The 19,162-nt window shown below is 39.2% G+C and overlaps 1 protein-coding gene across 4 annotated transcripts in view; it reads right to left on the bottom strand.

Annotated features, from left to right (window-relative positions):
• The window catches only part of UBE2Q2 (ubiquitin conjugating enzyme E2 Q2), a 70,484-nt gene extending 51,907 nt beyond the window's left edge, over positions 1-18,577 (bottom strand). Inside the window, exons 1-3 of one of the 4 annotated variants that reach the window (XM_060293951.2) lie at positions 18,430-18,577; positions 7,036-7,137; positions 2,615-2,719 (exon numbers count right to left, since the gene is read on the bottom strand). In XM_060293951.2, the coding sequence (XP_060149934.1) occupies positions 2,615-2,719; positions 7,036-7,137; positions 18,430-18,528 (306 nt within the window). In that variant the 5' untranslated portion in view covers positions 18,529-18,577. Of the gene's footprint in view, positions 1-2,614; positions 2,720-7,035; positions 7,138-16,937; positions 17,243-17,602; positions 18,104-18,429 lie in introns of those variants that run through there. The other 3 variants (XM_030874876.2, XM_060293953.2, XM_060293952.1) reach the window with 3 other exon arrangements.
• Between the last annotated feature and the right edge of the window lie 585 nt (positions 18,578-19,162).

Raw genomic sequence — 19,162 nt, 5'->3', positions numbered from 1 at the left:
GCCAGGAAATAGGGGGTGGGGGATAGGGGGTTGAAGTCAGCTTAAATTCCTCCTAAAAGCGATCAGTTGACAAGTCTTGGCAACAAAGAACTCCCAATCAGCCTTTCAGTACACCTCTCTCAAATATGAATGAAGAAGAGGAAGGAAAAAACATGAATAAGCAACAGAGAATAAATAGATATATGAGGAAAGTCTTCAGAAAGAAAAAAAAGACCAAGATAAACTAAAAAAAAAATTATTAAAGACTTATTAAACTTATTAAAGAAAAATAGAGATGCCTGAGGGAGAGTATCAAAGTAACTCCTTAAAGACACTCACGAATATATTACATTGATAAAAACAAAAACAGAATGCTATCAATAAGGAATAATCAGAGAACAAGAACTTATGGTTCATCTTTGGAGAGGAGCCACAATGAACGACACCTCCCAGCATTCATCCCTTATATGGACCCCTCCCACCATATGGGCTGGCCCTGGACTTGCTTTAACCAATAAACATGGTAGAAATGACACTGGGCCAGTTCCAGATCTAAACCTTACGAAACCCTGGCAGCTTCCACTTTTGTGCTCTTAGAAGCCAAAAATAAAAATTCTGACTACCTTCCTAAATAAAGAGAAGCCACGTAAAGAGACCCTGGAATGAGGAGATGTCATGTGGACAGAAGGGCCATGTGAGGAACAGCAAGGCACCAGACATGTGAATGAAGAAGGCATGCTGGACATTTCAGTGCAGTCATGTGTCCAAATAACTACCAGTCCCAGCCACTATCTGACTGCACAGTGAAGTCAGCAGAAAAACTGTCCAGCTAAGCCTAACCAACTCACACAGTCGTGCGAGATAGAACTGTTGTTTTAAGCCATTAAGTTCTAGTGTAACTGGTTAAGCAGCAATAAATAAACAAAATAAAACTTAAAGTTATGACTGTTCAAATAAAATTTCCAGAAGTTGAAAGATAAGAAAAATGTTCCAGAATTTGAAATTAAGACAAAGAGACAGAATACAGTGATAATAAGAGATACAAAGACTCAAATGAGGAGGTCTAAAATCCTATTAGTAGGCATTCCAAAATGAACAAATAAAGAATGGAAAGGAGAAAGTTACCACAGAAAAAAATACAAGAACATTTACCCAAGAAGAAAGATTCAAGAATCCAAATTTGAGAAGGTCCATCCATACTGAGTACCCAACAAAAATGGAAAAAACAAACAAACAAACAAAAAAACTCAGTACACCACTGTGATATTTCAGAACAGCAGGGAAAGGACAAAGTCCTAAAAGCTTCCCGAAGTCGCACAGAGATGACTAAGACTCAGAATGGCATCAGGCTTCAATACCATTGACTAGAAGACAACAGCAGTTACCATTTATTCTCAGGGAAAATTATTCTCAACTTAGAATTATATATTCAACCACACTATCAGTCAAGTGAAGGCAGTTACCATTTATTGGGCATTTACTATGCATCAGGAACTGCTCTAAATGATTTACATGCACCAACTCATTTAATCTTTATAGCTCTCCCCAAATATAGGTATTACTACCATTTCCCCATTTTGCAAATGGGAAACTGATGTACATATTGCTAGGTAATTAGCCCAAGCTAATTAGGTAATTAAACCAAGATTCAAACCCATGGTGGTCTGGCTATACATATATATATATATATATATTTTTTTTTTTTTTAAGAAGTTAGAACTCAGAAAATGTACTACCCCTTGACGTTTTTCTAAGATTTTACTTGCGTAAAATCATCTTCCTCAGGCAAAATGAGAAAAGGTAAGCCAAGAAAGAAGACATGAAATCTGGAAACAATGGATCTACTACTCCAGCAGAGGAGACAAGAAAAATTTCAATATGACAGCTTAATAGCCAGCCCAGAAAAGAACCTGCCAAGACTGGTGCAGAAGAGCCAAAGGCTCCAGAAGAGAGGGAGATCTCATAGAAAAGAGACAGAACATAACTTTTTTAACTAAGAATTATTATTATAAGGAAGACATTGCAAAACAAAAAACTGTACAGATGAAATATAAAACTCTACACTACAAAGTCCTAATGATAAGTGGTGATTATTCATATTACTAAATATAATGATGTTTTAGGAAGGGGAGGTGGGTGGGTAGGTGGGTGGTATAAAAGCTAAATCTTTGTTATTGTACAAATCAATAAATTATGCCTAAATAGGTAAATCCAGAAATCCAGAGCGGTTAGAAGTGGTGGTGAGCTAGTGGGTACTTCTGCTGCCTGGAGGAGATAACATTTGAGTTAGGACTTAAGAAGCAAAAATGGGTATAGAGAGATGGCATTCCAGGTGAAGGTAAGTGAATAAACAAAAGCAAACAACTGCAGAAGCAAGGAACAGTTATGGAAACCAGGAACATTAACAAAAAGGTGGTGGTAGAGAGGGGGCAACTGTTTGCCTGTCATAGTAAATAAGAGCAGCTCCCAAGAATGAAAAGGTTATTTTTAGTACCTAAAACAAACAAAACAATTCAACAGGAAAACAAAAACTAAGTTCTAAATAAGTTGTATAATAATGAGAAATCATCCTAGTTTTACTTGTGCTTGAGACAATTTATTTTAGCTCTTGAATACTAGAGAATTTTTACTTTACCTGACCCGTGGGTAGTGGTTGATCTAGCATCTCAACATCCAGGTGCTTAGGAAGGTTATATAATCTGCAGAGTTCACATATCAACCACTTCAACTGCTGACGAAGCTACAAAACACATTTCAGTAAATAAGCATTATGTTAAAGAGCCCTTAGAGACATGAATAACACTATAACTACTGTAACTAATCCAGTAGGAAATGAGAAAAGTTTATTACTGCTCAATTACAGCCTACAGATAAAATAACAGTCTTTAAAAAATATTTTAGGGGCTGCTAGTGTAAGAAAGTTACTATGGCTTTAGTGCAATCCCGACAACTGATACCTAGCAGAATGACATCAACAAAATGGCAGAGGAAGGGGAGCTCCAGACATTGTCTAATTTTCAGTTGTTAACTTCTTTTCTTAGTAACTTACAAGAGTACATTAATACATTAATGAGGCTACAAAAAACAGAGGCAGTGTTGCTGCACACGGTTTATAAAATTATATATTTCACAGTCATTCATTTGAAAGTAGAGGCAAATGTGGTCTAGCAAACAGAGCCTTGGAATCCAGGTGACCTTGGATACAGTATCTAACGCCCTGAGTTTTGAGTCTCCCCATCTATAAAACAAGGAAATTAAAACCTTCTCATAAGGGTAAAAATTAAATGAACTCTTCTGTGAAAACACTTGACATTTAGTAGGCTCTTAAGTGTTTGTCTAAACAAACAAACAAACAAAAACCTTACTAGGAAAACTGCAAAGAATAACTCGTTTCCATTTTTAAATCCAGATTTTTAAGCATATTACTTTAAGTAAGCAAGGTAAATTATGTGCACAAACATGTTTTTCATTGTTTAAAAAATTGTTTTCAATGTATAAGTTTAGAATTATGATTTAAGAAGAATGGTCACTATCAGTAGCCATGATTGGCAGCAAGTAAGGTAACTTACTTCACTTGGTCAGGAACAGTTTCCTGGATGTCTCTAACCAAGAAAAGAGATGAAGAGAAAGGAGCAGGTTTATGAAGGACTGAGGAAAACAGACAGAATTAGAATGGGTTAAACAAAGCAAAGAACAAGCCTTTCCAAAGTGGACAATGGAGCAAGTAAAAATGAGGAAAGTTGAGCAGTAAATTAGTATAAAAAAATATCCTCAAGCTTAAAAAGCAGCAAAGCCCCACCGTGGATTTGTTATCCATCCAATAAGCTCTGTTTTGTGCTCAGTACATAACAAAGACAAGGCAGGGTGAGCTGGACACAGACCCGACACTCCAACCCCTGGTACAGGAAGAGCTACGGTAGCACTGTGGGAAAGACAGCAGCGTGGTGGAGATGCACCAAGCAGTAAGAAACAGGGCAGCACAGCTTCCAGGAATTTCAACTTCACACTCCACCCAAAAAAGTGTTTGAAGGATCGAAGGAAGTAACTAAGATCATGGGGAAGAATTTAAGAAATACTTATAGAAGGGAGATGGACAGGTCTTAGAAATTTACTAGATAGTCTGGAGTTGAGGGGGTGGGAGTCAGGAAACACTGGTATAAAAAAGAACTCTAAGATAGTTCCCAGCTTCAGACATGGGTAACAAGTTTCATTATTTCATTTTGCCCCATTCACAATCACAGAGAGAATTTTTGAGGGGAAACATGATGCGGGAGGTGGAGTACTAAGAGGTAGATGAGTTTAAATTTAGATGTAATCATTTTGAACAGCCACAGCACATCTGAGTAAGATTCCCTGGATCTGTGTGATATATAGACAGATAATGGGTTTCAAACTCAGGAGATAAATTTTATCTAGAGATACAGATTTAGGAATCACTGGAATATAGGCCATGATTTAAGTACTGGGAGTAGAAGAGATTACTCAGAGAAAGCGCAGAATGAGAAGAAAGAGGCAGACCAAGGAATAAGAGCTCAGAGGAGACCAAGGCAAGGCAAGAGATAAAAACAGGAGACAGTGATCTGATGGAAATCCTCATCAGATTATCAGTTCCCAGAGGACAGGGATATGACTTGTCTTTTATACCCACCACTTACCACAAAGCCTGGCATAGAAGCCAATTTTTTAAAAAATACTTTTCTGCGTTCTACTACTAATAGTTTCCTGTATCCACCCAGGTGGAAAAAAAGGTATGTATAATCCAGCATAGATTTATTTTTATTTATTTATTTTTTTTTACTTCGTATACTAAAGGAGCCAGATTATAGACAATATGCTATGCCCTGCTTTTTCACCTTAGTATGGAACATTGTATGTGCTCTTGTGGAAAGACTGGCTGCATTCTTCTTAACTTCAACATGATATTCTATCATAAAACTATACAGTAATTTTTATTTAACCAGCTCTTTATTGGTGGACAATAAGGAATATGTGTTTGTTGAATGGAGAAATGTTTCAATAAGGAAAGAATCAACAGTATCAAAATGCTGCAGAAACTTTAGGACTAAAAAAGAAGTCCTGGATTTGGCAACTAGAAGTAAAAATTTTAGTACAACAAAGATGGCAGAATCCAGATTATAATGAATTAAATGAATTAAAGGTGAGGAAATAGAGCTTATTCTTATTCAAGACTAGGTAATAAAATAACTGGCAGAGAGTATAAGAAAGAGTGAAGCGTGAGTTTTGGCTTTTTTCTTTTATGTAAATATTTATTTATGAAATTGGATCCCATTTTATATCCTATGTCAATTTACTTTATGAGCATTTTTTTGATGGATACTTTAGACATCAAAAAATAACCCCACTCATTTCTACTATTACAAAACTTACACCTTTAGATCTTTAGAGGCAACCTCCTAAGCAGTAAGGGAGCTAAGTCTATCCCTCTTTACCTGTCCTGTTGCCCCCTCCCCTGCTGGAGATGTGAACATATGTCTGTCTAGCTTTTAATTTTTTCCTCTTTCATGGCTCTCTTATTACTCTGATAATACTCTATAAACCAATGTTCTTCTGTTCTTAATTTTAAGAATAGATGTGCTTAAACCACCTCTAACTTATGGTGACAAAAATCTCAGGTAAGTCTCTAGATTCCCCAAATCATTAGTTCTCCCATTTATTATTAATAGAACAATCTATCCTTTCCTTATTGAGTATTTTGGTTCGATTTAACTCATTCTAAATTCTCAATTGCATGACTCTGTTTCTAAACTTCTAACTGCCTTTACTTGTCCAGTTCGGTGCCAGTACTCAATATTTTATTTTATTCAATATCTGGTCAGACATGTCTCTCATTTTTTTTCAACTCCATTATTGTTTTTGATTATTTACTCTTCAAAAACTTTAGAGTCACTTGTCAAGTCCCAAAAATAAATCTGTTGGGATTTTTACTGGAATTGCATTCAATTTATAAACTAACATGAAGCTATACAGATAACTGACATATTTATAATATGGAGTCTGCCGATCTAGGAACACAGTAGTCAAGTCTTTCATTTTACTCAGCAAATTTTTGTAGTTTTCTTGATACAAAACCTGCACACCTAACCTTATTCCTAGGTATTTAGAGTTGTCAATAAAATACTTGTCCACCATATTTTCTGATTATAGCTGATATTTGGGAAAACTTGATTTTTATATAATAGAACTTTTAACCAGTCATCTTAAAAATCGCTTTTTCAGCTGACACCTTTCGATTTTTTTTTTTTAAGGTAAACAATCATGTCACCTGCAAATAATAATTGGTATTTTTCTGTAAGGACTTTGTGACATCGTGGAAAAATGTAATGATAATGTTAACTTTAAAAAAGCATTTAAATTATATAAAACATAACCTCAACTATTTAAACATATGTATAAGAGTATGTGTATTTTACTAGCAAGGGAAAAAAATACCGAGAAAAAATAGCCATCATGTCAACAATGGTTGTATCAGGTAGAGAAAATAAGATTTCTATTTTCCTTTTTTTGTTGTTTTTAATTTTATTAGTTCTCTCACAATGGTCACTTATAGTTTTATAATCAAAGAAACCAGGTTTCTAAAATGGAAAGTTAGATTGTTTTATATATTAGAAAATAACTTTTTATTTATATACCTTTGACTTTTACTCAGAGTTATAGACTCTTGACAGAAACAGCAATTGGTGTCATTCTGTCATTATTTCCCCCTCACATCTACCTTGATCTTTTTCCCTTTTTCTACTTCCTACCTTGGCTAGTGGTCCCAACCAAAAAGGCCTGCTTAGTTTAATGATTAGGATTCATGGAAAAGAGACCACCTAATTCCTGATCTAAATTAAGACTATACCTATGGGGAATAAAAATGAAAAACCAGGTATTAAACAGTAGAATATGAAGGACAAAAAAAAAAAGAAATCTTAAAGGAGCTAAAAACCAGGTTATCAAATAATCATTAATCAGGCTTCTATATCATATTACCTCTTAACACTTAAATTCTATATGTTCATGAGAAACAAAAAGTAGTGTGGCTTATTTTCTCACCGAATTGTTGTTCTTAGTGTCTTCTAGACGTTCCAGAACTGATGTCAGATTTGGGTCATCAGAGTCCACAAACCATATTGGTGAAGAAGATGGATAAGATTCCTGTTACAGAGACACCTACGTTAAACACATTTACAGACAGGATAACCTGGATATGCAATTAAACCTCACCACTAAATGGCAAGATGACCACAAATTTAAGTAAAGCATATCATGGAAAGAAAAGTAACACATTAAAATCCATGTGTGGAGAAACAAAATTTTTAATGGATTTTTTTAAATAAAAATTATGTTTTACAGTTTAATCTTTCCTGTTCCATGTTACATAATTTATTAGTCTTAAAAAAAAAGGACTTTACCCAGTAAGCAGTATGATTTAAAACAAACAGAAGAGAATACACTTCAAAAGTTATGTTTCATCAAAAGTATGCAAGCACCAAGGAAGACAGGATTCCTTTCTCTACAAAGAAAGGTCTATCATGGCCTGGATTCACCAGCTTTAACATTTAAGGGCTTTAAAATCTGGAATCACAATAAATCCCTCAAAAAGCAAAAACAAATTAAAAGCAAAAACTAAAAAACCCCAACCTTGAAGTAGTCTACAGAGTTAAACCATACTACTTTTTGCCTTTTAATATAATAAAACTACATTTCTAAGATTTATCTAGATGAGCTCTAACTCTGAATTTTTTTAAATAAAGCAAAGGAATACATATCTAGGCACATGTTTTTAAATCCTTACAAATGATAAAAATGATTTTTTAAATCTTCTACTCACTATACTACTTGCCTTCTGAGTAGTGTAATTACAGAAGCTACTTTGAGATTTCTCTCCAATAGAAAATTGGCCCCTATTGGCCCCTAAAAATCAATCCCATTTAATTCTGCCTTTTTCCTAATAATTTCCCATCCCTTCTTAGATTGCAAGGAAGACTCTGGCTTCTAAAGGACAAATTTCTTAAATGAGGTTAAGATTACTTCTTCAAGACAGCAAGGTGTTAGAAAGGCAGAACAGACAGCAACATAGCTGTCTTAGGGCTACATTAGCCACTATGACATTAGTCATAGTGCTCACTAGCCACTGGAGTTGGGCTCTGAGACAGGCATTCTCCTTGTACAGCTACTGTCTGCGTGCTCCAGCTCATCCAGGTCAATGATGTTATTGAACACTGTAATAGGCTGCCTCTAAAATGGTTCCAATAATCTTAACCTCCTGGTAGTCACACCCTTGTACATGTTTCCACCTAATAACAGACATTTACTCTGTTCATTTGCACTGTTTTCTATTATATATTAGGGAAAAGCCATTAGTATTAGTATTAGGTACAGTTAGATTCTGGTCATAGAGAAACAACAATTTTGCAGAAGCAGTTTAAAGAAGCATTGCTTTGAGAACTCTAATCTCAATTATAATATAGTTGGAGCCACAGAAACTGATTATTTTTAAAGCATTTTACAAAATGTTCTTTAAAGAAAGAAAAACTGTATTGAAGTAGGACATCATTATATCCATTCAGTAATGGTTTATTTTTGTATTCTCATTCCTCAAACTCTTACTGTGTCCCAAACCTCTTTAAGGCTGAAAGGTAAACAGACTGTCTTCAAAATTAATCCTATTCTTAAAGAGAATTACTTATTACATTTTCTTTAAATTCTTCAGCCTAGTTTGAGAACACACCATCTAAACCATTTTTATTGTTTTAGATTTGTATTTTCTTTCGCCTTAAAAGAAAAAAAAAAGCACTAAATTCTCAGCTTCATTATGTAGATTAAACTTCTGCATAAGCAAAAGAAAATATATGAATTGTTGCTCTGGACTAAAACTCCTCAAAACCATATTATGAGAATTGCAAAAAAAGAGAAAAACATAAAAGAAATACTGAGATCAGTTACTACCTATGCCATATTTTTCTAATCCTGTACAAAAGAAGACAGGATATATACTAGGTCTAAGCAACTATGTTAACAGTTCTCAAGTGGGGCCCTTGGACTCCGAGGTCCAAACTATTTCTACAAGAATACTAAAATGTTAAGTGCCTTTTTCACATTGACATCTGTACCAATGGTGCAGACATAATGGTGGGTAAAACTAACTGCTGGTACCTTAGCACAGATAAAGGCAGTGACACCAAACTATACTTGAAGACATGGTATTCACCACCAGTCATTCAAGGTGTTTAAAAGAAAAAAAAGGCATTTCACTTATGAATGTCTGTGATGAGGCAGTTATTTTACTAAATCTCAATCCTTATGTCTTTTTAATATTGCAAGTGATGAAATGTGAAGCACACATGAGCACTCCTACAGAACACATGAGAAAAAGCACTTGTATGACAATTGTGAGCTGAACTAACCACTTTCACAGGACACAATTTTCACTTGAAAGAATGACTGACAAACAATGGTTATTCCAACTTGGATTTTTGATAGATGTTTTCTCCAAAAAGAATGAAGAGAGCCTATCATTTCAAGGAAAACACAGGACAGTATTTATTGCCAATGATAAAATTCAAGCTTTCAAGCAAAAATTAGAATTTTGCAAAACCTGTATCTACCACTGTGAGCCTGACAGCTTCCTAACAGTATTCTGATGAGGTTGATGGTGATATTAATGAATATAATGTTTCCATGTCACCTAACAAAATGTATCAACATTTAGAAGACTTCAGTGAACCCATATTTTCCAAATGACCAATGCATGATGTCGTAATATCATGGGTAAAAGATCCATTCAAAGTTCAAGAAAAAAACAAGTTTGGGTAGAGTATCCAAAATGAATATCTACAACTATCTAAAACAGCTGTTACAATATTCCTTTTTCCAACCAAGTATCGGTGTGAGGCTGGATTTTCTTCCTATTACTTCAACCAGAACAACATATCACCACAGATTGAATGCAGAAGCAAATGATAGACCAGACATCAAAGAGATTCACCTCAAAAAATGTAAAATTGTGGGGCTTCCCTGGTGGCGCAGTGGTTGAGAGTCCACCTGCCAATGCAGGGGACACGGGTTCGTGCCCCAGTCCAGGAAGATCCCACATGCCACTGAGCAGCTGGGCCCGTGAGCCATGGCCGCTGAGCCTGTGCGTCCGGAGCCTGTGCTCCGCAAGAGGAGAGGCCACAACAGTGAGAGGCCCGCGTATTGCAAAAAAAAAAAAAAAAAAAAAAAGTAACATTGTGCCACTATTCTCATTAAAACTTTTTGGTTTAGAGCATAAGGTCATTTTCCACAAAAACATTTATATTAACATGTAATGAGTTTACCTTAATGAATATTTTAAATATTTGTTTTAATTTCTAATGATAAATATTGACAACCTACATAAAAACAAGCTCCTTGGGACCTCAATATATTTTTAATAGTGTAAAAGAGTCTTGACTCCAAAAAACCTTGATAACTGCTGCCTGCCCCCTATCTCCCAACCTTTTCTCCCCTCACTCTCAGAATTTCTTCCTTGGAAGAAACATCCTTTTATCATTCTATATTAATGTGGTTCTACTGAGGTTAGTTTTCCTATCTCCTTCCCATCTTCCTACCTGCCTCCCTTGACCCAAAACCTGATCACAGGTCTCTACCAGCCTATTCTACTCCCAGTGGTTAGCTGTCAGATGAGCTAAACCAGGCAAATCTGGGTCTTCTCTGGAACTAGAGCCGTCTTTCTTGGAGATCCAGCATCACAAGGACAATGTTGGCCAACCAGGGTAGCCAGCATATATCTTGCCAAAATAGAGAGGGTTAAAAGAAACCAAACTGTTTTCTAAAGGGTCATAGATATTTATACTATACTTTGTGCCATGACTGTGAGAATGCCCCTTTCACTTCACACCTGCTAACGTTTTTACCAATCTAATAAAAGCTGCTACCTGGAAGAAAAAAAAAAGTTCCTATACAATATAATTTGTTACAACATCTCCAAAAACCAATTCATCAACAAGAACAGAAAGCTATCACTTCTAGGAAAATTTCAAAGGATATTACCTATATGCACAAGGATTTAGCTCTAGCTATTAATGCTCAAAGCATTACTTAAAATAGAAGAAAACAGAAACCACTGATAGTAGCAGACACGACTGACTCAATGCTGTAGTCATGTAACAGAACAGCACATGATAATTGAAGACATTGGAGGAAAAAGTTTATGACAAGGTCTACAACATTACTGAGTGAAAAATCAGATAACAAAATAACCTGATTTTTTTTTAAAAGGGAGAGGGAATCTACATAAACATAAGAGAAAAAAGATGACCAGATGACAAGATATGTACCATAATTTTGACAGTGGTGTCTTCTGAGTGGTAGAATTACAGGTGATTTTTTTTTTCTAGTTTTGCTTATCTGGTTTTTAGACTTCTTAAATGTCTTATTTTCCACATTATAAAATATCCACTACCACCACCTCTGGAAACGTAATCTTCAGCACAAATTTCACATCATGGTCAAGGCTTGTTCAGTGTAATATTTAGAAGACAATCTACATACTTTGAAAGGCATCCAAAATTATCACCAATATTTAAAACTAAGCATTAATGCTTTCAACCTCTCATATACCTCAAGCTTTTAAATTTTTACAAGGTTAACAACTAAGCTTTGTATCTATCTTGAAAAGATAGTTTCCTTACTATTTCTCTTTAAAATGACCCATGATATACAATTTTTAAACAACAGATGGTGCTCTAAAATCCCAGTGTAAGTTCAAGCAGCTTTCCTTACATTAAATGTTTAAGTGCTTCTAACACCTCTCCTCGCCAGTTATGAAAATTTTAGACAATTATCTAAGCATCTAATTACTCAGGGACCCTGTTTTTCCTCAATTCTACTATTAGTTTTATAGTGATTTTAAGGCTTGAAGGATGAAGTTGTCTGTGACCACCACCATAAAGGTTACCATAAGTGGACAAATTTCAAAGAAATTCACCACCACGGCCACTGCCACCATAAAATGTTGTGTTGTCCTAATCTAAGGCAACATAACTCAAGGTTAATCAAACCAACCTCTTCGCTTGTCACTGCCTAAGGAGTTTGTCTTGTTCAGAACTAGCTTTACCTATTTTTCCACATAAATCCACTAAGAGACCGATGTGTGGCTCTATATCAAGCACCAGCCAGCAAAACTGCCCGCCAGAATGCTCAGTTTCTGGCATTTTTCCAAATGACATGAAATCCTTGGAGATGGCTGTATCCTAACTTTTTTTGAAAATTGATATACATACTTCTTGTTGAAGGTTCAAAGGTATAACAGTTTTAATTCTTCTGGAGAACAGCTATGGGACACTATTTTCACACTTTGCCGTTCAATAAATGTGGGATGGAGAATGAAATAAACTGACAGAATTACCATATGGTAGCTTAATAAAATTCTAAATGACCTGACAACATAAAAAAGCTACCCAAAAAAAAGAAGAAAGAAAAAGAGATTGCTCCCTGATAATTATTTTACAAGTAAATAACATACAACTAAATATCTAACATGACCAGAGCCCAGAGAAGCAGAGTAAAAACACTAACATTTGGTAAAAGAAAAATGCATATATACCCCTGTGATCTGAAAAAAATTCCTAAGTGCTTGTTTGAATAGCAAATTACAGCTAATCATAACATCATTCTAAAGGCACTGAGGCAGAGAAAACAAAAGTGCTGAAGAGAATTCAAACCACCTAATCTGCAGAAACCAATGGTTTCCTTGGTTCTGAGTCCGCTTTGTCTCTCAGAATGATCTTTCAGAAGAGAACACAGAACACTATTACAATGGCCTTGGAAAAAAGGACCTCTGCTTCACCACTCTGGCTCTCCAGTAATGCTTTATTTGGCAGGGACTATTTAAATTCAATTCCCCACTAAATTCAATTCCCCACCCCTCAACTAGCTGACATTTATCTAATACTATCCTTTTCCAGGCCTAAGGAAGTTTAACAACAACAACGAAAAAAAACAAGTTACTAAAGGATACACCATTCACAAAATGGAAATCTAAGTCTCCCCTCTTCATGTATCTGTTCCTTTCAAGGAAGGGCATAAAAATGGGGATGAGGGAAGAGAGATACCAACTAGGAATTTGACTCTATATTATAAATTGGTCAAATGAATGGAAACAATGATTCCTCTGGACTGAAAGTACCACTGAGGTGCTTAACATGACAGCTGTGATACTTCCAAAAGATTCTCCAGGAGTTCAATTTGGAAAAGTAATCTGTCCCAGGAGAGTAGACCAAAGAAAAGGTCTTGGGCTCTTTAGTCAAGTTTTGTTATTTTCCTTTGTATAACCTTCTCTGGGCTACTTTTTATCAATGTAAAGACTAGAAACAAGAAAAATTAAGAAATTAAGAAATTAACAGCACTGGTTTATTTCCCATGAAAAGCTATTAAAAAGCATTTTCAAAAGTGTTATTCAGCTGCTAATGACACCATCACTTTTATATTTGCAGAGATCATTATCAATGTTAAAGAGCTTTCCTACATATGCTCTCATGTGGGGCAAAAAGTATTATCTATTTCATAGAAAAATACAGTGAAAGTAGTAATTTGCTTAAGGTCCCAAAGACTAAAGACTAAATTTTTTTCTGTCTCCTAAACTCTCAGCTCTAACATTTTTAATTTAGTATCTTGCTGTTAGGGTTGGGAGGGGGGTAACCTTTTTGGCAATGATGAATAGAAATTTAATTAAAAAAATGTTCCACCACAAATAGCCTGGCAAATAGCCACTCAGGCAGAAAGAGTAATGATTTATGCTACACAAATAATAAAGTACTATGAGGTTTTATTTGTTTACCAGCTAATTTACTTCCTGGGGGGGATTTCTCACTCTAAAACAGCAATTCCCTACCAAGAGTTCCCAAATGCCAAGAAGTCCATAAAAGGAGTAATGGAGTTGCCAAGGTATGCTAAATATTTCAAAAGGACTAAAACAAAGTCCTACACTAGCTCCCAATAAGGCTGCACAAGTTATTAAAACGAGCTGCTTTGATTTTAGGTGTGATCATAACTGGATGTTAGCACTGACTGGCAATTAGATCTATTTACTGAAAATGGAAAGACAATACTTCTAAGTTTGCATGACAAACTTTCATATCATGAGTTCACAGAAAACAAGTTTTTTAAAAAAGACTCCTTGAAGTTGAAAATAGCACTCTTTCCCTTTCATACTTAAGATTAGGACAAATTTATAAAACAGGAAAAAAAATTAGCTTCATTCCCTTGGCCTAAAGAGTAACACATCTATGCCTTGTTTTTTTTTTGGGTTTGTTTTTTGTTTTGTTTTGTTTACTTCTTAAAACGCTTTCATGTTAAGTCAAATTGCAGATTTCCTATCGAACCCTAAGTGGCCTTTTAAATATTTATGCACTACCCATGACACTTTCTTGATGTTTTCTCTGCCCTTTTGACCAACTCTTGGCAGTTAACTTACATGGTAGTTAAGATTTTTGTTCCAACAGAATATAGCTAAAATGGTGGCCATATCATCAATAGTACAAATATTTACTGAGCATTTAGTGAGAGGAAGATGAAAAATATAACTACAGAATATTCCCCCCCTGCCACCATAAAAAAGACTTTTAAAAACTACACAACTAAAAAAAAACAAAAAACAAAAAACTCCCCAAGTATTATAATATTAAGAAAACATAACCAAAGCAATAAACAGTTAAGGACTATAGAAGACAGGAAAGGAAATAGATATCAGCATAAACAGCTTATGACTAGGAGAGCCTTGGGGATGGTCAGACATGTCAAGACAGATTGGGGTAGGGTAAGGGGCACATTCCACATGGGAAAAAATGCTGACGCAGAAGCCTGAAAGAAAAAGGGGGCACAATATCTTTAGAGGACTACTCAGAAATTGACATGCAGGTGTATAAGGAAACAACTAGTGAGGTACCATTCACTCAAACATTACAGAAACTGCCTAAGGATGCTTCTTGATAAGCATGGAGAAGACAGGGCCTGGCATGTAGAAGAGCTCAATAAATATATGGGAATAAGAGGAAATAAGAGGAAAAGTTTTTTAAAAGATAGATCAAAATTATCATTATTTTTTAAGAGCTAAAACTTTTTAGAGAATAGCAAATCAAACACAGTAGACAGGTCCTGACATATGAAATCCAGCCCCATTTTTTCCTTGCTCCTTCCCCTCTAAGAAAATGGCATCAGCAAGAGCAAACCATGGTGATTTTATCTAAACACTCAGCCATGCTTAAAGAGTCTTTATCTTTTAGAGATACACACCGAAATATTTACAGATGAAGTGATATGTCTGGAATCTGCTTCAAAATAATCCGAGGTGGGGTATAGATGAAATAAGATTGGCCAAAAGTTTATCACTGTTGAGCCTGGGTACGTGGAGGTTCTCCACACTATTCAACTTTTTATATGTTTGATGTTTCTCCATAATAATGTTAACACACATTCATATACACTGAGCATCTACCATGATAATTATGTTCTGATAATGTGTCATAATTCACTAACATCTCAATTTGAATAGTTTGTGTTAGTGGTACCATTATACTGGTCCCCACCAGAGCCTCCTTTTGCCAGGTGCCTCTAATTCACTTCTTGTTCCACTTCCTAATCCAGGTCATCACTCAGTATCTTTCTGTGCAGCTGACTCCATCAGCCTCCAATATGGCTCTCAATAGGGCACTGCTGGCATTTGCAGTGGGGTAATTCTCTGTCGTGGCAGACTGCCTGAACATTACAAGACATCTGGCATCCCTGTACCCCTGCCACTAAATGCCAGCACAGCACAGCAACACCACCATCCCACCCCCACTGGGATTACCAAAACCACACACTTTTCCTAATGCCACCCACCGTACAGAACCACTCCTAGTCCTGGATGGCAAAAACATCTTCCCATTTACCTAACTCAGCAGCTCGCCCACAAGCCTACAAGTTCACTCTATCATTGAAACCAGCCCTACTTTTTCCTGGCCATACCTGAATCTGTACCAGAATAATCATCATTCAGACTAGCCAGTCTCTTTATTATCACCTACCTCATGCTCACTACTACTTCCTGTTTTCCATTCTTGGAAAATCTTCACCTTCACCAGCCTATATCCTGGGCTTCTCAAGTCTCATTATAACTTCTCTACTCCTAGTCAATCCACATTTTCTCAAGCTTTGCTGTCTTTTTCAGATGGAGTTTCCTCTGCCTGAAATGCCCTTTCCTCCCCTTCCAAAATTCTACTCACCTGTGAAAGCCCAACTCCACAATCAGCCTCTCCTCAAGGCTTTCTCTGAAGCGACACCACCACCACCAAAGTCCAAGTTAATTGCTCTCTTTGGCTTTCATGATGATACCATAGAACCTGGTCACACTTCGTTGTGTAAAACTCTTCCCCCAAGAAGACTAAGTTCTGAAAGCAGGGACTGCGCTACCCAGTTGTGCAAAACCAGCGCCCAAAAAAGAACACCTGAGTACAGCTCTTTACTGAACTTTTTTTTTCTGAAATATACACCTGCTCCCCAGTACTCTGAAAACTACTTTAATGTTAATTATCATAACTTCAAGGCTTTTACAGACTCCGGAGCGCCAGGTACGCTGCAGGGTAGGCACTTAAGTACCTACTAACTTAACAAAAGGGAGTTTAATGACGCCAGACTCGGTTTTAGCCATATTTACAGAGGAACGTGAAACCTTAACTCCTGTTATAAGAGGCATATTCCGCAGTTTGAACCAATACCCTAAGTCAATTTCACAACGAACAGCCTCATCATACACTTTTATGAAGAAACTTATTTAACTTTTTTTTTTTTTACGCGTTTCTGACGAGCTTTCAGATGAAGTTAAAGAGTGAGCTTTAACGGGTCTTCTCGGCTTTGGGACATAAAACAATCCTACTGGGCAGCAGACTTGGGCACGTATCGCCTTTCGCCAGCTCCTAATCTGAACGTCTTACCCACAGGAGGGGCTGCACAAACATACTCCCAGAACACCTGCCGCATCCAAGGTCCAATGCGCCTTCGGAAACGCGTTAGCGCGGAGCCAGGCCAGCAGGAAGGGGATAATTCAAACAGTGCCAGAGGCGGCATTCTAAACTTTTTTTCCTCAAATGCGTCAGTTTTCAATGTTAGCTTTTCCTTAAGCACAAACTTAAAATATAATTGGGGGAATACGCGGAACCAGGGAAATCTGACTCGAGAAGGACGCGCTCAAACTTGAGGGCCCTTCGCCTGCCCCGCCGGGGCTCAAACAACAGCCGACCCGCCGCACCGCGGCCCCGGAGGCAGGCCCCTGGCTGTAGGCGGCCATGGCGACCCAGCGAGGGCTCGGCCGGCAGCGGTCTCCCACCTCAGGGCGCGGCGACGGGGGCCGAGAGGGACCAGGAGTCCCAAACCCAGGCCGGCGAGAAGAGCCGGAGAAACGAGCAGACCGCCTCCTCCCACCCGAGCCGCGCGCAGTCCCGGCGGGGCTGGGCCGGGCCCTTCTCCGGGGAAAGGGGCGGGCCCGCCCCGCCCGGGGGTCCGAGGGGCCTCTCCGGGGCAGGCTCCCCTTTGTCCAGGGACTCTGGGCGCCCCTTTCCTCCCCGGCCCGGCCCTACAGGGCTGCGGCCGGGCGCCTCACCGTGATATTGCAGTGGAGTGTGAGCGGCGGCGGCGGGGAGTGAGGGCTGCCCGGCGGCGCCGGTGGCGGCACCAGGAACTGGCAATGCAGCTCGTCCAGCTTCCAACTGACGATGCGGAATCTCTCGTGGTTCTTGTCGAAGATGGACGCCAGGAACTTCAGCTCGGCCTTGAGCCCTGACACGGACATCTTCCCCTCATCTCCGGCGGGAGGGGTGCGGAAGGGGAGCCGGGCCCGGAGCCGCCGTCACGGCCGCGACCGCCCCGCGGGGCCGGCCCGGGCCGCGCTCTCGCGGCTCCGCCTCTCCCCGCCGCCCCGGCCCGCGTCGGTCGGGGCTGGAAAATGGCGAGGGGCTGTGTAGCGGCCTGGGCGGCTGCTCCCTTTGTAACTGACTCCACCGGCAGGAGGCGGCTGCCCCGCGGCTTAAAAGGGCAACAGCGACACCACCCCCGCTACCGCCTTGGGAAAGGGCTGCCCCCACTACCGCCTGGGAAACGGCTGCCCCCACCCCGCCCCCATCCCTCCCCGCCCCGGCGCGTGCACGCGGCTAGCGCGCGCGCCCGCCAGGCCGCCCCCTCCTCGCCGTGACCCAGCCCCCTTCCGCCCGGCCCAACTGCTCTGCTCGCGCCCGCGGACGCCAGGCTCAGGCCAGCTGGCGCCCCGGCCTCTGATCACCAGGAACCTGAGACCCCCGCGCTCCCCTGTTCCCCAGCTCTGGAGCAGACACGTGCGCGGCCTACTGCGCCGGCCACGTCGGCGGGGCAGCGGACGCGCGCCGGCCCCTGGGGGCGGTGCTCCGCGAGGCTACGAGCGGGCCACCCACTCACCTGACCCAGCCCCGGGCCCTCCCTGGTGGGAGACTGCAGGCTGTGAGGAGCATTCGGGACCCGTATCGGCCCACCTAGCTTCATCTCCGCTATTCTCATCCTAGTCACCTAGCCACCACTTTAGCCTGAGTTCCTGCCAGGACCTTCTCGCCGGACTCTGCTCACTCCTTTGCTCTCAATCCTTTTACCAAAAAATGATAATTTGGTCTCTGCCGGCTGCTCCCTCCCACCTCTCGCAATTTCATCCTTCCCCTTACCCACTACCTCTGTTCACTCTGGCATTCATTTTCTCTCCCTCTTTCCAGCCTTGAGCTTTTGTCATTGCCCAAGCTTAAGATAACTCTCTCCACCTCCCATGGAGGCAGGGCTGGCCTATTTTCAGTAAAGTCTTAGTTCAAATGTCATCTCAGAAAGGGCCTCCCTGACCACCTAATCTAAAACAGCCACCTGGGCATGGACATATATACACTACCAAATGTAAAATAGATAGCTAGTGGGAAGAAGCCACATAGCACAGGGAGATCAGCTTGGTGCTCTGTGACCACCTAGGGGGGTGGGGATAGGGAGGGTGGGAGGAAGAGGCAAGAGGGAGGAGATATGGGCATATATGTATATGTATAGCTGATTCACTTTGTTATAAAGCAGAAACTAACACACCACTGTAAAGCAATTATACTCCAATAAAGATGTTTAAAAAATAAATAAAATAGCCACCTAGTCACCCTGTATCACA

Source organism: Globicephala melas, chromosome 2, assembly GCF_963455315.2.
Source record: "Globicephala melas chromosome 2, mGloMel1.2, whole genome shotgun sequence".
NCBI classification, from domain to species: Eukaryota; Metazoa; Chordata; class Mammalia; order Artiodactyla; family Delphinidae; genus Globicephala; species Globicephala melas.
The sequence above is the reverse complement of the archived record's forward strand: the minus strand, read 5'-3'. Positions and strand labels throughout refer to the sequence as shown.